Source organism: Camelina sativa, chromosome 6, assembly GCF_000633955.1.
Source record: "Camelina sativa cultivar DH55 chromosome 6, Cs, whole genome shotgun sequence".
Classification (NCBI taxonomy): Eukaryota; Viridiplantae; Streptophyta; class Magnoliopsida; order Brassicales; family Brassicaceae; genus Camelina; species Camelina sativa.
In genome coordinates, this window is record NC_025690.1 from 11,143,003 (window position 1) to 11,164,020 (window position 21,018).

At 38.8% G+C, this 21,018-nt stretch overlaps 6 protein-coding genes and 1 pseudogene across 7 annotated transcripts; 2 read left to right on the forward strand and 5 right to left on the reverse strand.

Moving 5' to 3' along the window:
• LOC104790884 (E3 ubiquitin-protein ligase RDUF1) lies at nt 1,908-3,431 on the reverse strand. The gene has a single exon (XM_010516683.2). The coding sequence runs from the start codon at nt 3,273-3,275 to the stop codon at nt 2,064-2,066; it is 1,212 nt and encodes a 403-aa protein (XP_010514985.1). The 5' UTR covers nt 3,276-3,431; the 3' UTR covers nt 1,908-2,063.
• Nucleotides 4,193-5,860, reverse strand: LOC104790885 (protein DCL, chloroplastic-like). The gene is made up of 3 exons (XM_010516684.2): nt 5,353-5,860; nt 4,828-4,942; nt 4,193-4,600 (listed from the first exon to the last, which is right to left on the reverse strand). The coding sequence occupies exons 1-3, from the start codon at nt 5,664-5,666 to the stop codon at nt 4,430-4,432; spliced, it is 600 nt and encodes a 199-aa protein (XP_010514986.1). The 5' UTR covers nt 5,667-5,860; the 3' UTR covers nt 4,193-4,429.
• Nucleotides 6,252-9,479, forward strand: LOC104790887 (transcription factor LUX). 2 transcript variants are annotated; one of them, XM_010516688.2, is made up of 3 exons: nt 6,252-7,728; nt 8,543-8,737; nt 9,394-9,479. In XM_010516688.2, exon 1 carries the CDS (start codon nt 6,649-6,651, stop codon nt 7,675-7,677), a length of 1,029 nt encoding a protein of 342 aa, XP_010514990.1. In that variant the 5' UTR covers nt 6,252-6,648; the 3' UTR covers nt 7,678-7,728; nt 8,543-8,737; nt 9,394-9,479. The 2 variants fall into 2 exon arrangements, with proteins under 2 accessions (XP_010514990.1, XP_010514989.1); XM_010516687.2 differs by lacking the exon at nt 9,394-9,479 and having other exon boundaries at nt 8,543-8,944.
• LOC104698920 lies at nt 9,615-10,986 on the reverse strand (annotated as a pseudogene).
• LOC104790886 (UDP-glycosyltransferase 76E6-like) lies at nt 11,105-12,683 on the reverse strand. Its single transcript, XM_010516685.2, has 2 exons — nt 12,139-12,683; nt 11,105-12,065 (listed from the first exon to the last, which is right to left on the reverse strand). Exons 1-2 carry the CDS (start codon nt 12,617-12,619, stop codon nt 11,200-11,202), a joined length of 1,347 nt encoding a protein of 448 aa, XP_010514987.1. The 5' UTR covers nt 12,620-12,683; the 3' UTR covers nt 11,105-11,199.
• On the reverse strand, nt 14,883-16,503 carry LOC104790888 (UDP-glycosyltransferase 76E6-like). Its single transcript, XM_010516689.1, has 2 exons — nt 15,945-16,503; nt 14,883-15,848 (listed from the first exon to the last, which is right to left on the reverse strand). Exons 1-2 carry the CDS (start codon nt 16,423-16,425, stop codon nt 14,989-14,991), a joined length of 1,341 nt encoding a protein of 446 aa, XP_010514991.1. The 5' UTR covers nt 16,426-16,503; the 3' UTR covers nt 14,883-14,988.
• On the forward strand, nt 17,358-18,233 carry LOC109133316 (uncharacterized mitochondrial protein AtMg00810-like). The gene has a single exon (XM_019246325.1). It carries the CDS (start codon nt 17,358-17,360, stop codon nt 18,231-18,233), a length of 876 nt encoding a protein of 291 aa, XP_019101870.1.

Consider the following 21,018-nt stretch of genomic DNA (forward strand, 5'->3'; position numbering starts at 1 on the left):
TCAGACGGAGTTTCTTAGCAAAGCCTAAAGATTCGAAGTCTTTGCTCTTGTCTAGAAGCTGTTCCACGAAATCTTCAGCTGATCATTTCTCTTCCAAGTCTTCTCTAGATCTCTCTGGAAGCTTGTCCCAGAAAGGAGCTTCGGTGACGCGAAAATGCTTGAAAGTGGCGAAAGAGCATAAGTCCCGGTTCTACATAATCAAACGCTGCGTTTTCATGCTCGTTTGCTGGCACAAACATTCTTGAGATTCATTTGCATTGGATCCAGATATTGAAGAAAAATCTTTGTGGAAGCAAAAAACAATACATATATATATATATATGGATTGCCATATATATGTTGAAGTTCTTGTTTTTTTTATATTCACTATATACATTTGTCCACCGATTAACTTCAAACACTAGTTATAAATGAACTTGATTGTAAAGAAAAACAACCGAATGGGTTGCGGAGTATTTTTCTAGTTCTAAGTGAGTGTTGGTAACTTTTAGAGTATTCTGTTTTTAGATAAAATTAGATTTCAATTGTTACTTTGATATGAATTTACAGAATGTTTATGTATATCGTTTAACTTTTGCCGGGTATTGGATACATGATCACAAATTTGTGAGATAGATAGATCACAGACTCACAAGTAGGGCGAGGTAGAAAACTCGTGGTCCAAAAGACAATGCCGCTCCCACAGTGAGACTCCAGTAGTCCACAATGAGAAGTAACAAATACTACTAGGCCCGTCAACTTCCTTATTAGCAAGTGATTTAGAAGAGGGAATATCCAATATGCAACCTCCGTAAACTTAGAGATTACATATTCCTTAGAGAATATGATAGTAAAATCTCCTGTGGAATCGCCATGTTCTTTACAAAGTCTCTCCATATAGGAGAAATTTTTTGTCAAGTGTCTCTCATTGAAATGAGGGAATTGATGCATTTTCGTTGGAGTAATTTGGCTTTTGAGTCCTTATAGAAAATTGGGCCAACAATAGCAACTTTTCTTGCATTAACAACATTTACATTGTTTTTGTTGCAACTAGCAGAGTTATGTTTACTGTTTTATATGCTTTCCACAGGACCACACAGTGATATAATCGGTTTATAAATATCCGAATCTAGTTTATTGGACCGCATGTATAAAAATAACTTTCCTTAGTGGAGGAGAAAAAAAAAAAGAAGAAATACGTTACTTCAAAAGAATGTAAAATAGAGAACAAGTGGTCCGCTCAACTCCTCGTAGCTCAACTCCTCGTAGCTTCACATTCAAGCATCTAGATCTCTTTGGTTACATATTTACAAGGACTTACTGTTACAAAATATCTAACACAAAATTTCTTGAATAGTTCCAACAATTATAGGACCACCCATTTAGAGTAGATGAGAACCTTTCACACATTGTTTTTGTCACAAGATAAAAAAAAGAAAGATATTATTAATATATAAGACCTTGTCTATGAATGAAGTCTATCCATTCGTTTATTTTTGTCAAATTAAATGTTACAATAATTTCAAATCATCAGCTTGATGATGTATGTATGTCATGACGAATGCCAACTACATACATACATATCCATTTCAACAACAAAAAATAAACAATGTAAGGATTATGTGTTAAATCGGGAAACTCTTTTTTTATTTCTTGAGAAATTTGTTGTATCCACGTAACTCAATCTAGTCTGATGGAATTGATGTTTCGTAAAGTGATCCAGAGACCATTACCCAATTTGCACAAAAATGAAACTACTGACTCCCAAAATGAATTTGAATTCGAATTTGGTGACTTTGAAACAATCAATTTCACAACCGTGCATTCATGTCATGTCTCACCATCCGAGGAACACAAAAACAAACACAACCCTTTCACTTTCTCAGAATCCAATAAAAAAAAAGTTTAAAGAATTTGGTCTAAAACAAAAGGCAAACCAATACTACTACTTAGAAATTTGTTTTCCAATAAACTTTGATTGTAACAAAGAGATTTCCCAATCTGAATAAATATATATACATTACATTGTTGAATCAACAAACCAAAAAATCTGAACTTTGTTTTCTTTTTTTTTTTCAACCTTATCAGAAAAATCTTCTGATCAACGAAGTCGATCGATTCATTACTCTAGTTTCACCATCACTATCCAAATCAATAAGATTCGAATTCGCATTCGAATTCGAATTGGAAGAAGAAGAGCCACGATTTGGTCTCACTCTTCTCATAAACGAAACCATTCCACGAACAGCTCTTCTCAATCTACCACCATTACCTGAACTCCCACCGTTTCTACTCATCTCCGGTGTCTCATGTGCTCTAACCCACGAGATACGTCTCGGTCCTTCATTACTACCAAGTCCACCACCATCCATCTCCGTCAACACCACAGGCAAAACCCTCTCTCCTTCCCTCATCGCCGCGTTAAACCTCCCAACAGCGAAACCACCGCCTGGTAATCTCCAAATCGTCATCCCAACAGCGTTTTCTTCCTCGTTACTCCGTTGAATCGGATCCGAAGGTAACTCGAATCTACAAACCGGACACGAGTTCCGAATCGAGAGCCATGGAACGATACAATCCCCGTGAAAAATGTGTTTACACGGCATCTCACGACCTTCGACACCTGCTTCGAACACCTCCGTGCACACGGCGCAATTAGCTTCCGCTTTCATATGACAATCTGAGATCTCGACTCTAGGCAAAGACTCAATCGCCGATTTAGACGCCGGCGGGTTCCCAGATCTACCGATTCCGTTACCAGACGCTTCGATCTGACTCAATTGTTCAAGCAACCTTTCAAATCCAGATCCCATCAAGATCTCGGAAACAGAATCAGGAAGAGGTCTAAGACCTGAACCAGATCCATCATCGTAATAAAACTCATAAGCGCGTCGTTCTCTAGCAGCTCCGTCTCCTTCTTCGTTCTCAACTCTCTCACCAGCTCCTCCTCCTCCGTGCAAAACAATAACCGGATTAAACGACGTCCGACGATTGGATCTACGGCGTCTAATTACAGATCTATGACTATCTCCAACCGATCTAACTTCCTGATTCGTCGTCGTCGCCGGAATCGCCGCAACGGAAGAATTATTAGAGGAAGAATCTTCGATCTCTTCGATGAATCCACCGTTGCAATAAGGACATAAGACTCCAGCGTTTGCGTCTTGGTCTTCCCAAACGCTGATGAATCGCGTACAACTGTAACACCAGTACGACGTCGTAACCGTCGTTGTGGTGGTGGTGGTGGTTGGTTCGGTCGCCGGAGTTATCGTCGCCGATGTAGAATTTGGCATCATCTTTTGAAAAAGGGAGAAAAAAAAACTTGTGTTGCTGGTGAAAAGGATCTGAAGTTTAATGAGAGGAAGGAAGAAAACAAGTTTTTGTTTATATAGCGTTGTTTTGTTTAGTGTTAACGGTGTTAGATTTAGACGGTGATAACACGTGACAGTGTTTTGACTAGGGGGGGGAGATGATGACGGCGTTATTAACGGTGTGTGTTTTTGTAGTGAAGAGCGTCATTGACGTGTGCGAAAGATTTGACCCAAATGTGAAATCTGTGTTTCCTTCGAAGAAGTTTCAGAAGAATCAGCGTGTGGCCCACCTTTTGTTTCTTTCTTGGTAAGTTACTAAACGTCGTCGTTATTGGGGGTAAGTATGTTTTATTTTGTAATTTTGTATAGAGATATTTTGGTTTTAGAAGGTAAAAGATCTATTTTGAAAAAAATAAAATAAAAAAAAGGTAAAAGATCTGGTTGTGTTTGTCTTGACGTGGAAATATATAAAAGTATCTTTGAATATTGGAAATCATGTGATTGTGCAGTTCTTGTATATTATTATCATCTTGATCATCAACATAATGTTGAATTTTTCTTTCTTATGTTTATCAAATTTTATAAAGGTAGGGACTAAATTGTTTTTTTGGTTTAGCTTTTATTTTGTCAACTAAATGCTAGTAGCTTGTTTGTTAACCAAAACATGACTTTATGAGTTGCATATATAAATATGGATGGAGTCAATTATGGGTTGTGGAATAAGGTAGATTCGTCTCTTATGGCTGACTCAACATTTGGACTTTGGACACACAAAGGCATACTGGTTTGTGTTTCCTTTTGAGGTTGTCCATCTTGGGCTTTTGTCTGAACTAGTTTATTTGACTTTGAAATATTTTTACTTCGATATTGCGGAAAGAGTTTGTGATAAAAACAAAAAAGAAGTTTTTACAATATTCAAATGTTTCTTTCTCCAAAGACTGAAATTTTTAGTATCCAGAAATGTTCTGAACCAACCAACTACTACTATTCTGATATTTTCCTAACTGATTCAGGCCTTTCCAATAGATTTGAGCAATTATAAATTTTGTACAACAATGCTTCAGAGCTGATTGTGTGATTTCAGCAAAATTTATATGAGAAGTTGCTGTGTGATGATGAGAGGGGCGGTATTACAGATTTTAGCTACTAGCACGTTTAAAATGTTCACGAATAAACCTCTCAGCGTGCGAAGGGTACCTATCTCGGACATAGGCTCGAAGACACTTCTGGTACGAGAAATCTATCCATCCACCATCTGTTCTGACAACAAAGAGGCATCTCGAGTGCCTGAATTGAGGATGCCGATCAACCTGCCATTAACAAGTAGCCCCACTCATAAGTATTCCCAAGCACAGACAGAAAGCATATGAAGAGATATACAGTATAAACATGTATTTCTCTCACAACTTTAGATAAAGCATATATGTGAATCATTTATCTCTCATGATGGTCCAAGAATATGCACAATAACTCCAGATAACTCTACATGCGTAGAGCTAAAAGAAAAAGAGAGATCGATTCTCTCGAATTTACGTACCATTATAAAATCAAGACCGCAGCCAATTTTATCTTTCGAGTAGGGGTGATAAGCAAGAAGCTTTTCTATTATAACCTTCTCATCCTCAAATTCTAACCGTTCTCCATCAAAATACCTGTTTATCAAATAAGGAAAGCAGTTCACTCGGACTGTAATACTACTAATCTACACAAAAGGGCAAGTATGCACTGCAGCTAGCTTCAAATCTCAACAGTTCACTACACAACAGTTATGGTTCCAGTATACTGAAGATACAAGAGCATCTGTCACTAATTATGCAATGAACATTACAATCCGATCAAGCTCCGAAGCAATAATAGCGGCAACAGGGGAAACTTCTCTCACAGCAGTTTGGTTACATCAAAGGCTAAATAGTGTCTCCATGTTCATTAAGTATATTGGAAGAATCTAAACATGGAACAGCTACTGTAGAACAATCAGAGATGATCAACCACAACCTAAAACTTCGATTGGAATTGTAATTCTTAACATTGACACAAAATACACCGTGAAATTCGGAATTACCTATCCGAATGAAGAATTTCTTTAGCGAGAAGAGAAATAGGTTCAATATCTCGGAGTATCTCCGCTTCTAGATTCTTCCATTTCCGATAATCAGGATCTTCAAAACGCCAGCTGTTATCAACAACCGGTGACGCCGTATTCATAGCCGCACTGGATTGCTCCGCCGCAGAATCATCCTCAAAAAACTGTGGTTTCTCAGCAAGCGAACACCATAAACGCCGACGCTGAGAGAGGAATCCACCAGCTACGTTACGGTGGTTTAAAAAACCATTACGGAGTAGCGGAAGAGTTCTGAGAAGGAGTAGCGAGGTCATCGACCACAATCAAGGAGAGAACAATAACGAGTAAAAAAACCTAATCTGTACAAGTCACTCGAAGAAGATGAGTTGGAGAGAATCTCAAAAAATCAGAAATTTGGGAAGAAGATAACGTTTTTACAGATATTTTATCTCAAATTATGAAATTTGGAATCGAACCCGAGACGTTAAAAGAAACCAACAGAGTGGCTAAACCATCTGACGAAAGAGATTCTCTCGGCTTTTCCACAATAATTGTTTTCCTTTTTCCAAAATTGCTGACAAATCTGTGCCGTTAGATTGATCTTTAGATGCTTCTATAAATATCTAAAACAAACAATCCAACGGCTCAGAAAACGCCACTGCGTGTCAGTACCATACATTAGTCACCACCGAATCTTTTTCCTCTTTTCACTCTCCAGCTGGCCGAACCCACCGGGCTTTGCCCACTTTTTTCTCCTTCGCCCCAGAAACGCAACTTGCTAAGTCGTTTAGTAAATTACTAAAAAATACCCACGAAGATAGCTGACTTGGTCCTTCTCAATCCACGTGACTGCTCCTTTGTGCCTAATTTGGTAATTTCCCTTGGCAACTAATCACCTACAACGCGATTACTGTTATAGAACGTGAACTCAAGACGTGTCGTCAAGAGATTCGTTGATTTTAACACACGTGTCAAATGTACGGTTGGAGAGATATTTATTAGAAGATCTAAAATATCTTGTTAACTCGTCCACGTTGGCACTAACACAAAGGCCGATTTGGAATTAGATATTACGCTTTTTCACTTATCTTTTTGCTTTTTTTTTTTTTTTCCACTAAATTTTTTTTTATTTCTCTCTTTTGAACCTTTTTTTCTTCTCATCGTCCGTCGTCTTCACAAACCAAACTTCTCCACGAAATATCTATCTTAAGCTTTTTTTTTTCTCCGACGAATCTGAGCTTCGAGAGGAGCTTAATCTCTACCTGAATTTCGAGGAATTAGAGAGTAAAACAAAAAATGGGAGAAGAAGTGAGGATGAGCGATTACGATGTTTCCGGCGACGGAGATAGGGTTCTTGAATGGGAGATGGGATTACCAAGCGACGATGATTTAGCATCGCTTTCTTACTCTTTGATTCCGGCGAATCTGGCGATGGCGTTTAGTATCACACCGGAGCGGAGCCGTACGGTTCAAGATGTGAATCGCGCATCGGAGACGACGCTCTCGTCTCTACGAAGCGGATCTTCAGGTCCCAACACATCGTCGTCTAACAATAATAGCAACGCGGTGGAGGAGGAGGAAGATCGAGTCGGATCGAGTAGTCCTGGATCGGATTCTAAGAAGCAGAAGACATCGGACGGAGATGGAGACGGCGGTGGCGGTTTGGATCCGGATACGGAGATGGCGGCGGAGGAAGGAGATTCAGGAACTGAAGATCTATCTGGGAAAACACTGAAACGACCTCGTTTAGTGTGGACGCCGCAGCTGCACAAGAGATTCGTTGATGTTGTGGCTCACTTAGGGATCAAAAACGCTGTTCCGAAGACGATCATGCAGCTGATGAACGTCGAAGGATTAACTCGAGAAAACGTTGCCTCTCATCTTCAGAAGTATAGGCTTTACCTTAAACGGATGCAGGGATTGACTAACGAAGGTCCCTCTGCTTCGGATAAGCTCTTCTCTTCAACACCTGTGCCTCCACAGAGCTTTCAAGACATCGGTGGTAGTAACGGTAACGGTAACGGTAACGGTAACGGCCAGGGGAATGGATCGGCTGGACAAGTTAGAGTGCCAATTCCGGTACCGTATGGAGGGCAGCCGATGATGCAGATGCCAGTTTATGCGCATCATATGGGTATGCAAGGATATCATCATCAAAATCAAGGTCATGATCCTTATCATCAGAACCATCATCATCATCATCATGGAGCTGGTGGTGGTGGATCTGGTGCGTTTGAATCAAATCCTTATATGATGCAGCAGAATAAGTTTGGATCCATGGCTTCTTATCCTTCTGTTGGTGGTGGTAGCGCGAATGAGAATTAAAAAAACTTAAGTCTATAAGATGGATTCAATGTGGGGAAGAAGAGATGATAGGTGAGCTTGTTTTTGCTCGTGGAACTCTGATAAATAGTGTCTTTTGAGTACAGTTGGATTCTTACACGATTTGATCGAAATTTCATCAAGTTTCCGTGTTTTTTTTTTTTTTACTATTAATGGTATATAATATAAGTCTTCAGGCTTTTTTAATCACTTTGTTTGGTGGATTTAACATCATCAACTAAGTAGAATTTGATTTTTAAGAGTCTCGTACTATGTTGAACTGTTCTTGAGAAGTATAGTATTCAAATTGCTCTCTTGTGACTTGAGACCTAATGTAAATCCAGATCAGGTTTGATTCATCTTTGGAATTATAAACTCGTTCTGCAGATTGTTTCTTGAGAATTATGTATATTTATTATTTAGTTCACTCTTCAGAATTAAGTAACTAACACTGAATACCTGTAAATGAGTTATGCTCTTAAGTCTTAACCCAAGAGAGCGATATGTGTAAATGTGGCTTGATATTGTTGGGTGCTGCACAAGTGTACTTTTATAGTTTGCTTATAGAAAGATAGTCACCAAAGTGGTAGTTTTATACTTTCATGTTATTTGGTTTTGGTTTTCCTCATTGGGAAAGTCTTATGATGATTTTCCATTTAGACAAGATATATTACCAGTGAGCTTCTAGGTATAATGAGCATCTCTCAGCTTTCGAAATCGTTAAGTTTATGTCCAATTATAGAATCGTTTTCTCTCATATGTTTCGTTTTCCTCAGTTAAATTCCATGTCTTCAGGTAGGTATCGTTATACTTTTCGAAGTTATCTGCGTCTTTACAAAGGCTTGATCATTTTTGATTGTTGGTACAGGTTGTTGGCATCTCGTACTTTTTCCACTTTGTCACATCTTTAGAAATTTCTTATCTTATGCCGAGTTTTCCCACTCCAAGGAGAGATCAAACAAACATTTCATTTTGAAGCTAAAGCAGTCAGTACTCTTGGAGCACCAATGCATACTTGAAGACTTCTTGACAAGTTTCATATACTCGTTTACTTTCTTGTGAGGTAACTCCCTTTTTCTGTAGGCTTCTTGTAAAGATAATTGAAAGAGCATCTGGTTCGCATTGTTGTTAATTATTTATTTCTTTGAGGTGGCGTCAGACACAATCCTTTTACTTTTTATTTACTTTAATTTTTTTATAAACCAATCAAATGTTTCTAAAGAGGCCATTTTTAATACAATCATATTCATATGACGATCTTTTCTCTTTACTGATAACCTTACGATTGATTGGAGAGCCACAAACCAATGAAAGTTCCAACAAAAAAAGTAGAAAGTGACATTCCAACAAAAGCAATAGCCTTTTTTATTTTTATTTTTCTTGCTGACATAGTGTTATATTGGTTTTAGCCACGTAGGGTTCTACTTTAAGCCCTCTTCGTCTCCAATATAAGATCGTAAATCGTAATCTATTTATCACTTATATATGATTCTCAGAGCATCATACATTCAGTGACAAACCTTATCCTCATATCACTTTTGTCTCCCCTTTGATTTATTTCTTATATAGTAGCAAGATTCTTCTAGAACATAAAGGTGCATTTATTACATAATATATCCACACAAGTAATTATTCTCTTCAACGTTACTTTTTACCGTTGTGTGTTCAGTGTCAGATATGGTGAAGTAAAACAGAGACTAATTTCTTATTTTGCTTCAGAGTCCTCATCAAGCGTACAAACTCTTCCAGCGAGCTGTATGAAGAACCTCCACTTCTAACAGAGGCTCTAAGCTGCTCTTTCAAACTGAAAGCTATCTTCCTCATATCCTCTCCTTCTTCGTCCACCATTAACCTCTTCACGGCTCTCTCGACCACTCCTCTGTCTAGCTCACCCTCCACTTGAATCCCAATTTTCCAAACACACTCCAAGTACCTCGCGTTCACCTTTTGATCGGCCAGCAGATCATAGGAACTCCTTAGCTGATGCTTTCTATTGTTGGGTTCCATCCACAATGGCTCCAAAATCCTCCTATTGCGTGATGAGCAAGTACTTTCTTCTGTGGAGTCCATTTCACAATGTAACCTCTATCCGAGACCGTCTTACTAAACTCTTCAGGCAAAGACTCTGTCCATTCTGAACCATGTATCGACCCTGGTGGGATCACCTATAAAAAGTGTTGGTTGCTAGCAGCCAATCCCAAAGCCGTTTCCATCACCTCACTGATTTCCATCAAAGCTAAGCTTCCCATGCTTATGTATATCACCGAGTTTGCACTTTGTTTGTTCAACCATTCGATACAGCTCTTGTTCTCTTCAATTAAACTCGTAGAAGCTGAGGCCACCATGTGAAAAGGGCCTATAGGATACACTGGAATCTCTAGCTGTTTTTGCAGAAAAGACAGAGATGAGCTCTCTAGACAGCTCGCTGTGTTGATTATCACAGTGGAAGCTGTACGTTTGTCAACAGAATTCGTATACAACTTCATTGTGCTTTCTAGTGACGCAAATCGTGAAACCGGAAAGTCTTTATATCTCAGGGGATGAAACTCTGGAACTAGCTCATCATGTTGTCCTTTGGGTTCAGCGAAAAAGTTAAAACCATAGTGATACAACATTTTAGAGGCTTAGGAAAACCTGAAACAGAGACTTTTAGAGTACCTTTCAAGTCAGCCAGGTCGTTGTTTGCATAGAGTTTTTCAAATACGGAGCGACAAGCAAAAGCCGTGGCACATGTTGTGCTGAAAATGACAGTTGGAAGCTTAAATTCCTTGGCTGCAGCTTCAGCAAAGTACATGAACTCATCGTAGATAACACATGAGATCTCATTACTTTGTTGCAGCAGCAACTGGCACAAACAGTTCTTGAAGCTCACCTGACACTCTTTGTTGAGCTTAAGCAGAAAATGTAGTGCTCCGAGATCCTTCAAAGACTCCGGTAAGCTTTCTGGGATAGGGACAAACTGAAAAACAGTGAAGTCATCTGAAGGGATAAAGTGATTGAACTTGGTCTGAACAACTGTGATTGAAAAACCCTTAGAATGAAGGGTTTCCTCGCCTGCTTCTCCTCCATTACGGAAAACTGCAAGAAAAACTAAGAATCAGTTCTCTGAGCTCCTTGAATGTACCTATGAGATTTATTCAAAGAAGTATGTTTCTGATATATATAACAGATTATACTCGTGGACATTAATTTATCTGTGTTATGTGAAGCATAAGGTAGATGGTGTATGCTTCATCTTCTCGGTGCGCCTCTTGTTTCAACACTTCAATTATTTTGTTAGAGAGTAATGAAAGACAAAAGAAAAGATGATTTCGTCCTCTTGTTTCATTTAATTGGCTCTTTTGTGATGCAACAATTATATATTGAGCAAACTGCCAAGAAAGATACTTGTGTTTGATACTTTGATGCAACAAATTATCTATTGCTTTTTATTCGCATAAAGAAACCACATACTTTAAAATTTTGCAAGATCTAACTTGATCCACACAATTCAACCATCTTTAATAATACATGTAGTTCAACATTTTATTTTGTCTTCAAGTACTTGACAAGCTCATCAAAAGCATTGTATGAGGTACCACCACTTTTCACAGAGGCTTTGAGCTTCTCTTTTAGAACGAGGGCTCTCTCCTGCATCCCGGCTCCTTCCTCGTCCACCATCAACCTCTTCACAGCCCTCTCTACCTCTCCTCTATCCACTTTACTACCTTCCACCTGAAAACCTATTCTCCAAACACTTTCTATATACATTGCGTTCAACTTCTGCTCGCCATGAAAGGGCCTACAAATCATTGGAACTCCTTCTGCTATGCTCTCGAGTATTGAGTTCCATCCAGAATGGCTCCAGAAGCCTCCCACTGCTGGATGTCCAAGTACTTTAATCTGTGGTGCCCATTTCACAATGTATCCTTCTCTTTCTGAGACCATCGTACTGACTTCCTCTGGCAATGACTCGGAGCCATGTCGGATGACCCATAAAAAAGGTTGGTTACTATCACACAACCCCCAAGCCATCTCCAAAAGTTCCTTGGTGACCATTTCATATATGCTTCCCAGGCTTATGTATATCACTGACCTCGGTTTCTGCTTGTTCAGCCATTCAATGCAGCTCCTGTCCTCTTCAAGTAAACTAGAAGGTGGGGAAGGTGTCATGTGCAGAGGGCCTATAGAGTACATCGGAATTCCAATTTTAACAGAGGTGTCTAGGCATGATAGAGACGAGCTCTCTAGACAGCTCACCGTGTTGATGATAACAGCGGAAGCTGATCTTTTGTTCGCTACTTTCCTACAGACCTCAAGAACTTGTTCTAGTGGCCCCATTCCTGAAATCGCTAGGTCTTTGTATCGTAATGGATACAAACTTTCCACCACCTGGTCTTGCATTTCAGGATCTACAAAAAAAAAAAACCAAGGTTAAGTGAAGCAAATGGTTTCGGGATGGGTTATTAAGCTGGTTTTGGACACCTTCCATATCGACCAAGAACTTGTCGGCATTGAGTTCGCTTAGTACACGTCGGGAAGCGTAATTTGTAGCACTAGTAGTGCTGAAGATGACACTCGGAAGGTTGAACTCCTTAGCTGCTGCTGCACTGAAGTACATGAACTCGTCGTAGATGATACATGCAATATCATTGCCTTGTTGCAGCAACAACTGAGCTATAAAGTCCTTGAAGCTTGCCTCACTGGTTCTGTTGAGCTTCATCCCAAACTCGAGTGGTCCAAGTTTCTCGTATTCAGACTCTGGTAAGCTTTCTTTGATGGTGACGAACTGAAAACCAGGGAAGTGTTGAGAAGAAGAGCTTGCTTGATTGAAGTGTCCCTCAACAACTGTAATCGAGAAGCCATTGGAGTAAAGGGCTTTCCCAAGTTGCATCATTGGAGTTACATGACCTTGTGCTGGAACTGGAACTAACACTATCCTTCTCTTAGCTTCCTTATTCCCCATTGCTTAATCTATTTGGCTATTTCTCTCTTGCTCTTTCTATCGTTTCATGTTGCAATGCGCAACATCTTTAAATAATTGATCCAACTTACACTTATTGAAAAATAATTTGCATGGGCGTTTAGTAAAAGGAAGAAAGTGACATTTATTTAACTCTTAAGAAAAACGTGTATGTTTCTTTTTTGTTGGTGGAAGCCACCTAAGACCATGGCGAATGGAGAACTGCCTCATGTTACTCAAAATAATATATTTTAATCATTTTCTTTTAATATTAATAAATATTTAAATAATAAATCTAAAAAAAAAAATCAGCTTATAGTAACCTGACACATAGTAAGAAACGATTCTCAAAATGCTTAATGAAGCAACGTTCCTTTACTTTTGTTTTTCTTTATTATTATTTTTTTTATTTTTTACTGAGAGTACCCCTAATAAAACTACCGGTGGACATACTCTAAGCTAACTCAATTATTGCATGAGACTCCAAAGAGTTGATAATATACGTATTGGTGCGTTTCTATCAAAAAAATAATATATACGTATTGGCGCGTGACCATTTTCCACACTAGATATTTTTCTACTACTAGAAACATTTTCTATTAATATTTCATGAAATTGTTTTGGTGTGTTGAGAGCACAGCAGACCAGCTAATGTAATTTTCATTTAAATAAAGAAATTGACATAAAAGTGTCAATTCAGTCTCCAAAGAATTTACACAATGATTACTTACAATCAATCTCATACTAAATTATAATATGTGTATATATAGTTCCAGTGTCGAATCCAGAAATTAATTTGACCCAAGGCAATAATATTGTGCCTTAAAAAAAAAAAATTAAAAATCATGTTTTTCTAAAAACTTAATAAAATAAGAATAAAAAGTGATATAATATATAGAGTTTATACTGTTGTCGAAAAAAAAATAGTGTTTATACTGTTACCAAAAAAAAAAATTGGGATTTGTATATGTATGAAATGGACTTTATAATTTTGGGGCTGTGCTTAGTTATGTTTTATCCATGATTATGCTTCTGTCTTTAACTAAGTGCCTACTTATGGGGTCAGAGCATTTGCAGCCTACTTTTGCTTAATTTACATTTAAGGGCAAAGGCTTTCATATTACTTAGATTTGATGTTTTCTTATAATGATGTAACACGAAAAAGACAAAAATATTTTGTTTTTTTAGTGAACAAGTATGTGAAGAGATGGAACTTGATATATGAAATCAACAAAATTTATCTCTCGGAGTACATAGCTTGTAAGCAGGATGGGAAGGCTTACCGTAGGAGTGCAATATGAGCCAGTATGTGAGTTAGATCATATACTGCTTTCTTGTGTATTCTGTTAGACGAAAGCAAAGACACCGCAATGCAGAGAGATCTTTCGACTCACGCCGGACGCGAGGAGGAGATTCGTCACAATCTTCTGCAATGACCTGACAGACAGTGTCTGGTACGTGGCAAGCAGACGGGTTTGGCAAGAGACTGCAAAGCGTATTAGAAAAAGTGGCTTGGTACTCTCAGGTTGTTGAGGGAGGTGGCAAAAGCCTTCTAACATATACTAGAATGTACAGAGCATGACCACCGCTGACTGAATCTGGGAGGGCAAAAGGCTGTTGATCCATTTGTTTTGTTCCTTTGTGTTCAGGTATCTTTATATATATATATATACAGTTTCTAGAGTTACGCAAGAGATTATGGTAATTATATTTATACTAAATTGATTTTGTAAACTAGAGTGAGTGTGAACAACAAGAAAAATGACATGTTATTTCTTCATTCATATTCGATTTTTAGGATATGATACTTTCTGAAACATATGTCGGCTTTGTGTGGGTTTAGGTTCTTTAATCACTGCACTCGTTAGGAAGGAGTCTGCATATCTTTGGCTAGAGAGAAACAAAACTTGAATAGTTTACAAAAGAATTGTGATATTTTGGGTGTTGAAGTAGAGACAACTGTCTTCATAGACTTCTTTATGAAGTTTCAAACTCCTCTAGCCAGTTGTGTGAAGAACCTCCACTTATAACCAGAGGCTCTCAGCTCCTCCTTCAAGCTGACACCATGAGATGTGTGCGTTGGTACGTATCCATTATGCTTTCTAATGATGCAAATCATGAAACCGGGAAAGTGTTTGTATCTCAGGGGATGAAACTCTGGAACTAGCTTGTTGTAATTATAACAAAAGATGCATATCATATAAACATGATTTTTTTTTGTTTGGATAAATTTTATATTCATTCGAAGAAGAAAAAAATACTCGTGTTTATTTGTACTGCTTTTTTATTTGAATAGGAAAAACAACATACTTTTACATTTTGCAAGATCAAACTTGATCTTTATCTCTAATAATACATGAAGTTCAACATTTTCACATTGTTTTCAAGTATTTGACAAGCTCATCCAAAGCGTTGTATGAGGTACCCCCACTTTTCACAGAGGCTTTGAGCTTCTCTTTTAGATCAAGGGCTCTCTCCTGCATCCCGGCTCCTTCATCGTCCATCATCAACCTCTTCACAGCTCTCTCAACCTCTCCTCTATCCACTTTACTACCTTCCACCTGAAAACCTATTCTCCAAACACTTTCTATATACATTGCGTTCAACATCTGCTCCCCATGAAAGGGCATGCATATCATTGGAACTCCTTCTGCAATGCTTTCAAGCGTTGAGTTCCATCCACAGTGGCTCCAGAAGCCTCCTACTGCAGGATGTCCAAGTACTTCTATCTGCGGTGCCCATTTCACAATGTATCCTCCTCTTTCTGAGACCATCGTACTGACTTCCTCTGGCAATGACTCAGAGCCATCTCGGATGACCCATAAGAAAGGTTGGTTACCATCACACAACCCCCAAGCCATCTCCGAAACTTCCTTAGTTCCCATGTCAAATATGCTTCCCAAGCTTATGTATATCACTGACCTCGGTTTCTGCTTTTTTAACCATTCGATGCAGCTCCTGTCCTCGTCAAGTAAACTAGAAGGTGGGAAAGTTGTCATGTGAAGAGGACCTATAGGGTACATCGGAATTCCGATGTTTTGTTCCAGCCATGACAAAGACGAGCTCTCTAGACAGCTCACGGTGTTGATGATAGCAGCGGAAGCTGTTCTTTTGTTGGCTACTTCCCTACAGAACTCGAATAATCGATCTAAAGGCCCCAATCCTGAAGTCGGTAGGTCTTTGTATCGTAATGGATACAAATTTTCCACCACCTGTTCTTGCATTTCAGGATCTAAGTTAAAAAAAAAAAAACAGTTTAGTTATTATCTAAATCCTCAAAACAACCTTAAACCATTTCGGGATGGGTTGTTAAGCTGGTTTCCAGTACCTTCCATGTCGACCAAGAACTTGTCGGCATTGAGTTTGCTTCGTACACAACGTGAAACATAATTTGTAGCACTAGTAGTGGTAAAGATGATACTTGGAAGGTTGAACGCCTTAGCTGCAGCTCCACAGAAGTACATGAACTCGTCATAGATGATACAAGCAATATCACTGCCTTGTTGCAGAAGCAACTGAGCGATACAGTCCTTGAAGCTTGCCTCACTAGTTTTGTTGAGCTTTATCATAAACTCGATTCCTCCGAGTCTTTGGAATTCAGACTCTGGTAAGCTTTCTTTCAGGGTGACAAACTGAAAGCCAGGGAAGTGTTGAGAAGAAGAGCTTACTTGATTGAAGTGTCCCTCAACAACCGTAATCGAGAAGCCCTTCGAGTAAAGGGCTTTCCCAAGTTGCAGCATTGGAGTAACATGACCTTGAGCAGGAATTGGAACTAATACTATCCTTCTCTTGGCTTCCCTTCTCTCCATTGCTTAACGTCTTTCTCTTTCTTGTTGCAGTGCGGAACATATCTTTATTTAGTTGATCCAAATGATTATAACAAAAACTAATTGCATTATTGTTGAGTAGATAGCAAGAATGTGACATTTATTCCAGGAAAAACGTGTAAGTCAGTAAGAGTTGGTGGTTATTGCCACCTAAGGTAGGTTCTGTTTTGGGATTAAGAGGTTATATTATATACTTGGAGTCTCCAAATATAAAAAAATATCCTCAATAGTGAGTTCTCGAATCTTGGTGCAATTATTGCATCAAAGTCCAAAGAGTTTGTATATTATTGGTACGATTGGAGGGCGCTGTGGACATGAGAGCAAAATTTTCTCACGACCGCTAGAAATCACTACCATTATTTGCTTACTCTCTTCCTATCTTATTTTAGATGTTATTACAATATACGTTAAGCTATGACTTTGGAAGCATAGCTTGAAATCTAGTAATTTAATACTATAGTTAATATGACGGCAATTTGCCGTGGTTTTGTACCGTTGTAACAAAATCAGCCGGAGCGAATCCCATAAAAGATGTAAATTTGACAATAAAAAAAAAAAGTTGTTTAGGATGCAAATGGGTATACCAAATCAAATATCTTGCCGACGGGTTTGAGTGAGGAAATTTATATAAAACTGCCTCCGGGTTTTCATCTTGAGAATGATGAACGCAACCTTGTCGTCTTCGGAAATCTCTTTATGGCCTTCGACAGGCGCCTCGATGCTGGTTCGAGAAACTGCAGACAGCATTAATTCGGTATGGTTTCAAACAATCTTATCGAGATTACTCGTTATTCACATTACAACGAGGTGCTATTCAGCTTTACGTTTTGGTTTATGTGGATGAATTAGTCATTACGGGAAGCTGCTTAGAAACAATTTCAGAGTTCAAAGAGTATTTGAGTACTTGTTTTCACATGAAAGATCTCAGGGCTCTCAAATATTTTTTGGGTATAGAGGTCACAAGGAGAACCGATGGGATTTTCCTCAACCAAAAGAAATATGCACTCGATATTCTCCAAGAAACTGGTCTTCTCAACTATCAACCTGAAAAGTTCCCCATGGAACAGCAACACAGTCTTGGTCGCGTCAACAGCCCTCTGTTAGCTGAACCCGCGCGGTATCGCCGCCTGGTTGGACGCCTGATCTACCTTCTTGCCACAAGACCGGATCTGACGTACTCAGTTCACATCCTGTCTCAGTTTATGCAACTACCAACACATGCTCATTGGGATGCTGCTCTTCGCGTGGTACGCTACCTACAGGGTTCCCCTGGCCAAGGTATTCTTTTAAGTTCAGATAATGACCTGCAGCTCACTGGTTGGTGTGATGCAGACTGGGCGGGTTGTCCTGTTAATCGCCGCTCACTCACTGGCTGGTTTGTCTCCCTTGGCAACTCGCCCTTATCTTGGAGATCAAAGAAACAGAATGTTGTCTCCATGTCCTCGGCGGAAGCAGAGTATCACAGTATGTCTTTAACACTTCGTGAGCTCAAATGGTTAAAAGGTTTGTTAGAAGATTTAGGCGTCCAGCAAGCCCAACCGATTGATCTGCATTGCGACAGTCAAGCAGCAATTCATATAGCTGCAAATCCAGTCTTCCATGAGCGTACGAAGCATGTCGAACTCGACTTTCACAACGTGCGTGACGCAGCTAAAGCTCGACTCATTCGACTTCATTTTGTTCGTTCAGCGTCTCAGCTTGCGGATGTTTTCACCAAAGCCTTAGGACGTCGGGATTTCGAAGGTCTCATTGGCAAGTTGGGCCTTCACGATCCTCAGTCTCCAACTTGAGGGAGGGTATTGGAATGAATACAACCTCGCTATATAAGGAAATGCTATCTATTCATTTACGATCATATAGCTGTACATATCTCTAATTGATATCGTTATTGTAATTAGGCATTTAAGTCTATAGCTTCTTCACCAAGTCTAGGTTTGTATATATCTTTGCCTTTGTGGCTTGTTAATAACACAAGAAAACATTCAGTCTCTTTCTGTTCAGTTTCTATAATTCATGAACTCAGTCAAAGCCGGTTCTGCAGTGATGAACATTCTTAGAGCTGGAACTTGCTGATCAGACATATTATGGAAATAACATGTAAAATTCATAGATTTTGGGACTGTGCTTAGTTATGTTTTATCCATGTTTATGTTTCTGTATGCACAGACTTCTTATGAAGTGTACAAAACTCCTCTAGCGAGTTGTATGAAGAACCTTCACTTCGAACAGAGGCTCTAAGCTGTTGTATCACTTGATAAAACTCTGGCACTAGCTCTTTTTTTTTCTTTTTTTCTTTTGGTCCTGCGTAGGTGAAAAGCCGATACCGATAGTGTTACAAGATTATAGCCGCTTTCAGAAACTCTGAAACAGAGAATTATAGAATTACCTTTCCAGGGAGCCAAAACATCGTTTTCATAGAGTTTCTCAAATACAGAGCGCCTTTTAAAAGCTGTGGCACTTGTTGTGCTACAAATGACGATTGGGAGATTAAACTCTTTGGCTGCAGCTTCAGCAAAGCAATGAACTCATCATCAGCTATCTGCTTTGCGAGTTTGGGTTACTCAGCTTCTTTGAATGTCTGTGTGATTCTCAGACTCACTTGTGGACACTAGTTCATCCTTTTTATGATTTGTTGACCCCTTTTCACTTGTGAAGCATATGTGTAGTAGATGGTGTATGCAAGTAATTACATCTCTTTTATCTTGTTAATGATTAATCAAATACAAAAGAAAACATGTTTTTTTTGTCACCTCCTCTTATTTTGAAAAACTTTGTTCCTTGATTATGATCTCAAGATGCTTTTACAATATTGAATCACATTGTCTTTTATAGACTCTAGAGAACAATCTAGAAATAGGTGACTTGTAACATCCCGGTTTTTAATTGGTAATTGGGCTGGTTTATTTTCTTTTCAGCCCATTAAGGCCCAATAACTTGCAAACGACGAGGGTTTATGTTTGGCATGTATGTGTGTATGAACGTATCACCGTCTTTGTTGAACGAGAGGAGAGTTTGTGAACCCTAAGAGCAGACGGGCATTTCGAGACTTGAGTCTCTTGTTGTTGATGGTTATGGGACGTAGTTCCATTTGTGTGATGTGTGTGTATGTTTGTGTCACAGGTTTTAGGACACAGTGATTGCTGCTTGGCTTAGGTTTAGACTTGGTGATTGTCTAAGCGTGTTTGGGTGTGGAGACTTCGAGAGCCCTGAGGCTTTCCCTCACTGAGTAATTATCAATTGCTCATTTCTCTTTCTTTTTTGCAGGTTAGTTAAGTTAAGAGTTCGTTTGCATTGTTAGCTGGTAGTTTTGCATTTAAAGAGTGTTTTGGGCCGGCCAGGGAGTCAACCCGTTGACCAGTTCCGGGTATCGAGTTCGGGTATTACATGACTCATCACTCATGATATCAGTTGTGATTAGATATGCAAAATGGGTCAGAAAACAGTCCAGCAAGAAAAAGGTCCCAACAAGAAACCAAGTCAACACTCACAAGTCAAAACAAAGTTGACCGTACCTGATGCAGTAACCAATTTGGATGATGACTAATCTAATCACAGCTATTATCATGAGTGAAGTTCTAGATTTGTCTCTAAACTCTCTATAAGAGACAATGTGACTCAATATTGTTAAAGCATCTTGAGATCATAATAAAGAAACAAAGTTTTTCAAAGTTCTTATTTTACCTTCACTCTATACTTTTGTGGACCTCTTCGTTCTGACCTCTAAATCCATAAACTTCTTGATAGTTTTCATATCTACTAAGAGTTCATCTTCACATATAATAATTTTCTTTGTCATCACAACAGGTACTTACTACTGATATGTCTTGTGCAATCATATTACTTAAATTTGATGTTTTCTTATAATGTAAAAATGTAAAGATAAATATATTTTGTTTCCGTAGTGAACAAGTATCTTAAGAAGATGGAATCATGGACTTAAAGTAGAGACAACCGTCTTCACAGACTTCTCATGAAGTGTACAAATTCCTCTAGCGAGTTGCATGAAGAACCTCCACTTTTAACACAGGCTCTCAGTTTACCTTTTGTTTTGTTCAACCATTTCATTAAGCTCTTGTTCTCTTCAAGGACTTGTAGGTGCCTATAGGATACACAGGAATTTCTAGCTGTTGTTGCAAAAAATACAGAGATGAAGCTCTCTAGACAGCTTTCTGTATTGATTATCACGTTGGAAGTTGTCCGTTTGTCAACTGTATTCGATTGTGCTTTGTAATGATGCAAATCGTGAAACCGGAAATGCTTTGTATCTTAGGGAATGAAACTCGGGAACAAGCTCATCCTGTTGTCCTTTTTGTTCTGCGAAAAGGTTAATGAAAGAACAGAGAGAACAAAGGTGAATTTGTTAAACAAACTTGTATTTTAGATAATTATCTTTTGAGTGTTTACACTTTCTTATATACACTACTTGAGAACAATCTAGAATATACAGCTGTCTAGGGTGAGTCATCCTCTATGCTTTGCAGAGATTGCAGAGGTGCATATTTGTTCTTATCTGAGGACGTCGTTGTCACCTTCGTACTAACGGTCTTCTTGCTTGCAGGCGTGACTGCGACAGGG

What these genes read in the sequence shown, in the direction of transcription:
- LOC104790884 (XM_010516683.2), bottom strand. Translation starts at nt 3,275, where the DNA reads ATGATGCCAAATTCTACATCGGCGACGATAACTCCGGCGACCGAACCA.
- LOC104790885 (XM_010516684.2), bottom strand. Translation starts at nt 5,666, where the DNA reads ATGACCTCGCTACTCCTTCTCAGAACTCTTCCGCTACTCCGTAATGGT. An exon ending in GAAATTCTTCATTCGGATAG is followed by an intron (nt 4,943 to 5,352) that starts GTAATTCCGAAT and finishes TTTGATAAACAG; the next exon opens with GTATTTTGATGGAGAACGGT. An exon ending in GCGGTCTTGATTTTATAATG is followed by an intron (nt 4,601 to 4,827) that starts GTACGTAAATTC and finishes TGTTAATGGCAG; the next exon opens with GTTGATCGGCATCCTCAATT.
- LOC104790887 (XM_010516688.2), top strand. Translation starts at nt 6,649, where the DNA reads ATGGGAGAAGAAGTGAGGATGAGCGATTACGATGTTTCCGGCGACGGA.
- LOC104790886 (XM_010516685.2), bottom strand. Translation starts at nt 12,619, where the DNA reads ATGGGGAATAAGGAAGCTAAGAGAAGGATAGTGTTAGTTCCAGTTCCA. An exon ending in GTTCTTGGTCGATATGGAAG is followed by an intron (nt 12,066 to 12,138) that starts GTGTCCAAAACC and finishes TTTTTTTTGTAG; the next exon opens with ATCCTGAAATGCAAGACCAG.
- LOC104790888 (XM_010516689.1), bottom strand. Translation starts at nt 16,425, where the DNA reads ATGGAGAGAAGGGAAGCCAAGAGAAGGATAGTATTAGTTCCAATTCCT. An exon ending in GTTCTTGGTCGACATGGAAG is followed by an intron (nt 15,849 to 15,944) that starts GTACTGGAAACC and finishes TTTTTAACTTAG; the next exon opens with ATCCTGAAATGCAAGAACAG.
- LOC109133316 (XM_019246325.1), top strand. Translation starts at nt 17,358, where the DNA reads ATGAAAGATCTCAGGGCTCTCAAATATTTTTTGGGTATAGAGGTCACA.